Below are 7,752 nucleotides of genomic sequence, written 5' to 3' on the forward strand. Positions count from 1 at the left end.
TATTTATCCTTTGCGCTAGAACTAGTCTCAGGTTATAGGTCAGGTGGCATCGACCTGCGTACTCCAACTCCCGGGCCATTGGCAGTATCAAATGCTTACCAAACGAGATTTGAGAGTCTTGGGCCTGTTCTCAATGGCGTTCTTAACTTCTGAGTCTTGGATTGAGTTTAGCATTGAGCATAACTCTAAAGTATCTACGTAGAGTGTGCTGAATTCATAGAGTGTCTGCAGGTTATGTCCGGACTACCCCTAGTACAACAGTGGGGTCCTGCCTCTTAAGACTAAGATAGCGATGTTAGGCTCCATTCATCCCTTCAACGTAGGCGGCTTGTCGGACTGGAAGAACAAATCCATCGCGGTCACGCATGGGCGAAGGCTACAGAAAAAAAAATATTATGGAATATGCGAGTTTTGCTCGCGCTAAAATCGCAAGCCAAACCAACCACTACCGGAGGTCCCAAACACTACTTAGCAACGCCCGAAAGTTGCAAAGCAATCTGTCAAATTCCCTAAGATAAACATCCCATGAATTCCCTCCCCATCCCGCCTGGTGCATCATACTCACTCTACGATACTGTATAGAATAGAAAACTCCAATCCACTCAGTTGGATTCCATCGCCCCGCGCCCAACTTCCCTTACAACCCTGTGAGCCTGACCCAGTGCCTCTTGAATGAGTTCCACCCGTCTCTGTACTTCCTGTGTATGTTCAGGGTCCTCCCCAGCTTCAGATACGTCCCCCTCGACAGTAACAGCAGCCCGCAGATCACGTGTCAGATTATCAATTTCGTCGCGCAGCTTCTGATGGAGCGAGTTGAACGTTCCCTCCATCAATTTACCATAATCGGCGGTTATACTGTTGGCAAAGTTTGCAAACAAAGGTGAGGACGTGAGATGCCGGTTCATGGTTTGCTTGCGGCGGGCGTCGCTACCAGCACCTGTTGGACGGCGAAATTCATGTTTAGTCGGGAGTCATGAAAGTACCTGGAATTCAATATTTCTGTGGATCGTACCATATTGCTCCCTGCAGGAGTTATAAACTGGACGCATGACTCCCGCAATGTAAGAGCTGTCGTGGCCGCCTATGGCGTCGAGTTTGCACTTTCTAGAGTCACAGTGAGTCAATAATTATCTTTCTGCGTTGACTTGAAGCTATGGGGAGAGGTAAGATACTCAGTTGCGTAGCATAGGCCGTCCAGTGCAATATGGATAGCATGTGTTATACATCTTTGCCGTGTTGCCAGATTTGGGAGTAGATGCCGCATAGTGTCCGGTGCAATATCATGGTGTTCTATTTCAGCGGATGTGGTCAGCCTGGCATATTCAGCGCCTCTCGCCTTTCCCAAACATTGGGAGACTACCGTCAATGGAGTCACAGATTTCTTGGAATAATCTGGATATTTCCTCGTCAATTTCATCCTTCTGTTCTTCCAGGATATCAAGTATGGTGTCCCATTCTGCTGAAAGCCGAGTACTTCCCAGACCGAGGATTTCTTCGTTCCAGCAACGATATGACTTGGTTTTGGTCTGGTACGTGCCGTTGTTGCGACACCAAGCGGCGTATGTTGAATGGTGCCACTACCACCAAGAAACATCGTCAGGTACAACGTTATTTCTTTCCTTTTTTGTTTTTTGGGTGCCAATCGGACTTACGGTTGCCCAGTCCCTGCTCGCCGCGACTGCATGATCTCGCCAGATATTTCGGGAGTTGCCTGCGTCGGGATTAATTTGGCGCATATTTTGAACGTTAGAAGGAAGATCTATTGCTCACGTATTGTCTGTTTAATCGAACGTCTAAACTGTCGCTCCAAGTTATCCTGCAAAAGGCGGATGTCTGATCCACGGGAGGTGATTCTCTATACAATGTCAGTAATCACGCCCTTTTAATTGTGATATATATTCGAAACAGCCCAAGGGACCTAGCGAGAGAAAGAAGTGGCTCACTATCCGGCAAGGCAGTCACCGTACCCGTTGGAGAACCTGTTCAGCGTCGCTCAAAACGCCACGGAGGACTTCAGCTCGCGTGTGAGTGACGGTATCAGATCCCGCTGCAGCCCATACAGATATAGAACCCAGAAGCGCGGGCACTTGAATCTGAAGAAACGCCTCCGTTGCACGAAGCTGCGCGTCAGCAGGGACGGACTGACAGTAGCGACGAAGCTCCTTGATTCCACTAAGCTCGAGGTATGCATTGGCTTGATCGGGGTCCTGAGCGCGGTGATCGGAGTAGAGCGTATTGCTCACACAGAAGACTCGGGCTCGGTTACCCCAGGCACGCATCAAAGAGTTTGTCACCCGCTGATTCCGTCTCGTAATAAGGAACTGCTTCAGTCTAGCCAATACTTAAGTCAGGGCATAGTCCAGACCGTGCAAAAAGTTGATGGACCACTTACTCCAGCTCAGCTGCTTCTCTCTGGTCACTGCAATCAAGTCGGGTCATTGATCTATTCTAGCAGCAGAAATGTCAGGTCAGGCCCACTTACCTTAGGCTGGCTTCTTCTGCAGCGAAGTTCTGACTCCTTCTTCCGGTCGATCGTCGTTTCCGGGTCCGCGTATTTCTGATTCTCTGGTCGAGGTCGTTAATCCGATCGTCAAGGTTGCGGATCTGCACTGCTTCGGTTGCAGAGGCTGTCCGTCCTGTCTCTCTAGCATCCACATCCTTGCGGTTGTCCCGTCAGCCCGCGTTCGATGTAGTTGGGAAATGGTATGCCTGCCTCTGAGCGTGTACAAACAATTCGTATCGGTTGATCTTGCACGCATCGGCGAATGATATCACCTATTGATTGATCTGTCGTGCAGCGGGTAATTGAACTAACAACGAACACCTCGTCACAACTGTGACGAAGATACTTTTCGGTCGCCCGTACTCGAGCGTAGTTCAAATCGCGGAACCCTAAAGGCTTGTCAACCAAGGTACCCCCTCCGGAATGAAAACGCGAAAGTTACTACCTGGGAGGTCAGCCAGAATCAAACCGGTGCGCAGAATTGGTGATCGCAGATAGACCCTAGTTGGTCGCCATTAGAGACACATCACGACAGCCCTATGACGGGTCGGACTCTCTCAAACCTAATCAACTTGACAAAAGGCCATAAAGCCGTCCTATCACCACCACTATGGTCAGTGGTTAGGCGGTCCAAGATGTCCATGCATTCATTAGCATGGCTCGCCACACGGGGCTCCTCGAGCCTGTCACGCCCCCCTGGATGGTTATCCAGCCTAGCTATAGCCCATTCCACTAATGTTGACACAATGGACTCTGCTGCATCTTCTCCATCTCTGGACAGGAATTCAAGGTCAAGCTCCGGCCGGTTAGGGAACAAAGAGCGAAATGTATCCAAGGCCTTTGTGGCAGCGGTCCTGATATTTTGCTGTTCCTCCGCTTGGTCGACTTCGCGATAGGCATCCGTGTAAAATCTCCTGACGTTCGACAGCAGTTCCTCGAAAAGTTCCCGGATCTCTACATTGTTCATGAAATCCGCTTTGACGGTATAATTATCCGGATACTCCTCATCCACATTTCGAAACTCGGTAACAACAGTGGTGCAGGCAGCCCCATCTCCGCCCTACATTGCAATAAGCGCCTTCACATCAACAACCAGAGCGAAGGATCTATTCGTTGACTCACAGAACGCGCCAATCCATTCTCATCAAGGATAGAATTTATAACACTGCTCTTCCCTGCCAAATCAATCAATCTTCCGTCTTCACGCCCAATAGACGGCAACCTACCCATTCCCGAGTCACCAATAAACCCCACGGTCCGTGTTGTAGGGTACGCAAACCGACTCGCCTTCAGCAGCTGTTCATACAGATCATGAATGGCACTCGTGGGTTCCTGCGCCAGCTCGCGCTCACCCATAAACTGCGCGAGTTCCGCGGTTTGACCTCTCACATTCCGCAGTGCATTCTGAAGCCGAATATCGTAAATCGGAGCCCGGGGAAGTTCCTCCTCCCGAACATTGTATAAGTGATCGCTGTCATCGTCGTCGCTATCATCATGCCATGATGCGAGGCTACTGTTGCCATCTGAGCCCTCGTCTGCCGCACCGTCTGGGTCTGCTAAGATCAGGTTCTGGAAGTGAGAGCTCACAGCACCCAATGGAGATGTTGGTGTCTGTGGCCTTTGCTGAGGCTCGGTTGTAGGAGCACCTTCTGGAATGGGAGTGGCATTGTAGAGATCCCTGTAGGTTGTTTGGTGAGCGGTAGGGGTCAATTCAGAGGCTCTCTGGCCATTAGACAAAGTACTTCCAGAATCAATAGCCGCGTGGCTCTGTACTTCGCTCAGACGTAAATTCTGGAATAGCAGTTGCGTGGTAGGCGTGATGGAGCGTTGATTGACTTCGTGGTCAACCGAGTCGTTCATAGAGGAAGTCGGCGTTAATCGGCCTGTTGACGGGGGGCTGTAGGAGGAGGTAAGCTCGACCGACGGCAGGACATGGTCCTGGAGACGGCTATGTGAGATTCTGCGGCTTCTCGAGGTGGTCCTGGGATCTTCGGCGGTGCCGGCCATACTGATATTGCTGGCGATTGTTTGTCCTTCCGCTTGGGTGTGTACCCCGAAGACTACAGTTTAGAGGTTTAGAGAAATAAAAAGAGGTTCAGAAACAGTCTTGATGAGCGCGCAAACTGGCTTATTTAGAGACCCTCATAGAGAGGAGGGGGGGAGGCTAGTAGGTGGGGGAGTTGTGCGGCGCTAATGTGTGAGCGATTAGTGGATGACGCATGTTGCTGTGCCGCAAAAAGTCGAAACCAATCGAAAGCTTTTTTTAAGAAAGTAGGCGTATCCAGCGCCTCCAGTTCACAGAACTTGACCGTTCTGTTACAAACGCTGCATGGCTAGCCGCTCAACGTGAAATAAGTGATATCCCACTAAGTAAGGGGCTACATAAGTTGCGCACGTGTGTCTATTAGCTTCCTGTCCTTCAAGTAAGCCCACAAGCTCACTCACCCAATCGAAATTACTTAGTTTTTTCTGTTTTGTGCCAATTTCCTCTGGCCCTTCTGTGGTGAAGGCCGCTACAAGTTTAGCCTCAAAAAGCTTCCCGGCCTTGCCCAATCAGGAAGCCCTAAGTGTCCCATAGCCGCTCTGGGTCCTAGAGCAATCGGCCACGCTTGAGACGACGCCCAAATCGTTGCTTGATTCGTACGTCGACCATATGACGTTTCAACGTCCATAGCTACGGCAAGATGAAACCTCACCAACGGAACAGAACCGAAGACGGCGCAGGACCGTAAACATACGATCATGACTTCAAATACAAACACAAATATATATATATATATATCAACGAAAGCAGGCTGAAACTGAAAGACTAGAACAACCCATTGAAAATATTGCGCACGGTCGCGATACCAATATCCAACAACCCGGGCGCCTGCTGCTCTGTAGAAACCGTAGGTTTCCCCATCATCCCTCCTAGCCCCCCGAATCTGCCGTTTGTTCTGCCTTCAGGGGTACTACGCGGTTCAAGGTCAACGGCAACCGGTGTCTTCGACGGTGGGATGTTGGTAGGCACATCTTCTACAGCCGTCTCGTCCTTTTGCATCTCTACCACCTTGTCTCTTCCGCACCTCCATCTATCGGGTCCCTTCGAAAGCTCGCAATTATGATCATGCACATCCAGGCACCTCACGTTCACAGACTCCTCCCGGGAAGTATTGACATTAACATCCTGGTCGGAGACTTTAGTCCAATCGCGATGGGTTTTGCTGCACCGTTCGCATTTACGATCAGGGGGCGGCACTCCGAATTCCGCGAGAAGCAGTTTCTTGACAGCCATATAATTGGGGATGTCATGAAACGGCGTTGCCTTGTCATAGCATCCTTTCTCTGGGGAGAGGACTTTATTGCCGCTCCAGCAGCATATTCTGTAGAAGCCCTTCGCTGATTCGAGACTCAGGAGGTAAATAGTGCCCGATGCTTTTAGGGAGCCAGCGTTTGTAACTTGGATTTCAGTTACAACTCTAGCTAGGACTTCACGCACTTTTTTGTCAATTCCTGCACTCAAGATACCTTGAATGCTGTCCTTCTCTTCGAGGCTGGACTCTTTGTGTTGGTCTTCGTTATTTTTGCTGCGCCCTTCGGTTAAGGAGACGTGGAAAGCTGGGTCTTCGGCGCGAAGTAATGTACGTCGCTTGCCAGACGGGCGTTGATCGTGGTTAATGAACAAAGCCCGGGCAGTGGGCTTTGTAGTTGCATCTTCCCAGCTGGCCTCCTCCTCAGGAGCCCGTAATGCATTTGTCTGCTTTCGCGTATGCTTATTTATCACCAGTCCACGACCAACTGGAGTCGGAGTGGGCGACGTGGGCGGCGTGGGCGGATCACGAATTCCTTCTGATCCAGGAGTTGTCCCTGGAGAATCGGACAGGCCTGGAGCAGAGTCTGAGAAGTACTCGTTTTTGGTTGTCGATTCGCAATCGCATTCGGGAGCGGTGCTCGTCTCACGAAACTCCCTGGAAATGGGAGGCATACAACCCCGCGGATTATCCATCCATCGCATCGTCTCTTTCAAAGCCCAATTTCTCCATCTGTCTGCGCGGTCTGAGGACTTAGCCATCAACATGATTTGCTGCTGTTTATCGATATCAATGCCACATCGATAAAGCCATCGAGCGTACAGCGACCAAGCGGTAACACTGTCTAGAATGTCGTGCAGTGGAGCTTCGACCCATTCCTTATGTGTTGTCTCGCAATTGTAGCAGTAATGCGTACGGCGAGATAAGAGAAACTCCGCATGCACCACACTTTCAAACAGATTGGCATTAGGGCACTCAATATAGCAATGGAGTACATGTTCTGGGTAGCGCCTCTCGTACTCCTTGGTCGGCCGCGAGACATGGTGCCCACGACCGACTCTGTAAACGCCTTTCACCTTTGGGGAACTGAAGACATACAGATGGTTCTCTGCGTTGTCTACTTTCGTGATCTTTCCGGCAAGCTTTGCCCTTACTTCGTCGTCGACCATCTCCACTTTATCTTTGGCGCTTTTGGCCCTGGGGCTAATGTAAACCTGGAATTCCAACTGAGTAGGGTCATGATTCTTCGCTGGCGGGGTCTGGGGTCCAACGGAGCGGGATCGAGACTGGATTTCATTCTCCCACTGTTGGTCGGCAGCAGCCATAATGCCGTGCTCGCTATGGGTCGCGCAAAGAGAGAGCCTCTTGATTCCGCTTAAAATATCGGCAGGGTTCGTTTTCTCAGTTTGGTTGCCGGCGTTCTTGCGCAGTTCTTCGGGAAGCTTTTGTTTCCCGTCCAATACTCCAGGGTGATATGCTTGTCACAGCGATCCTTGCCAGGGGACAAGAAATCGGCTTCACCTAATTTCTGCATTAGAAGAATGGTGTAATGCTAAAAGGTGAAATTCATTGAGGACCAGCCTCCGACATTTTACTTACCTAGCTCGGAGATTCGCAACGACTGAGCCAACAGAAGAGAAAAGACCTCAGTTATGAATTGAATCCAGGCACGTCACCAGTCTGCCCAGGCCGGGATTCCCAGGTGTTCAGCAAATGCCCCTGCTCACGTCTTTAATTTGTGGAGACTCAGCGGCTTCCTGCGCTCGAAGCGCGATATGTACGGAGTACTAGCTTCGAGTAGCGGAAATTCCTATTTGGTCTCAAACCGATACAGAACTGCTAAGCGCCTCTCGGAAGAGAGGTTCTCATTCTGGAACCCTGCTGTCCCTCTTTTTTTTTTTTTTTTTTTTTTTTTTTTTTTTTTTTTTTTTTTTTTTTTTTTTTTTTTTTTTTTTT

At 50.1% G+C, this 7,752-nt stretch overlaps 2 protein-coding genes across 2 annotated transcripts; both read right to left on the reverse strand.

The window, feature by feature from the left end:
• Positions 1-545: 545 nt before the first annotated feature.
• On the reverse strand, positions 546-4,627 carry BDV17DRAFT_276077 (uncharacterized protein). The gene is made up of 14 exons (XM_073759291.1): positions 3,730-4,627; positions 3,626-3,678; positions 3,067-3,563; positions 2,949-3,004; positions 2,714-2,892; positions 2,483-2,658; positions 2,393-2,419; positions 1,968-2,331; positions 1,771-1,855; positions 1,653-1,711; positions 1,361-1,577; positions 1,173-1,290; positions 1,013-1,104; positions 546-937 (listed from the first exon to the last, which is right to left on the reverse strand). The coding sequence occupies exons 1-14, from the start codon at positions 4,508-4,510 to the stop codon at positions 603-605; spliced, it is 3,039 nt and encodes a 1,012-aa protein (XP_073610655.1). The 5' UTR covers positions 4,511-4,627; the 3' UTR covers positions 546-602.
• A 685-nt stretch (positions 4,628-5,312) lies between these two features.
• On the reverse strand, positions 5,313-6,563 carry BDV17DRAFT_285132 (uncharacterized protein; the record flags this gene model as incomplete). Its single annotated transcript, XM_073760647.1, has 1 exon — positions 5,313-6,563. The coding sequence occupies one exon, from the start codon at positions 6,561-6,563 to the stop codon at positions 5,313-5,315; it is 1,251 nt and encodes a 416-aa protein (XP_073610656.1).
• Between the last annotated feature and the right edge of the window lie 1,189 nt (positions 6,564-7,752).

The sequence above is a fragment of the Aspergillus undulatus genome (assembly GCF_047715775.1).
Source record: "Aspergillus undulatus strain CBS 261.88 unplaced genomic scaffold BDV17scaffold_80, whole genome shotgun sequence".
Lineage (NCBI taxonomy): Eukaryota > Fungi > Ascomycota > Eurotiomycetes > Eurotiales > Aspergillaceae > Aspergillus > Aspergillus undulatus.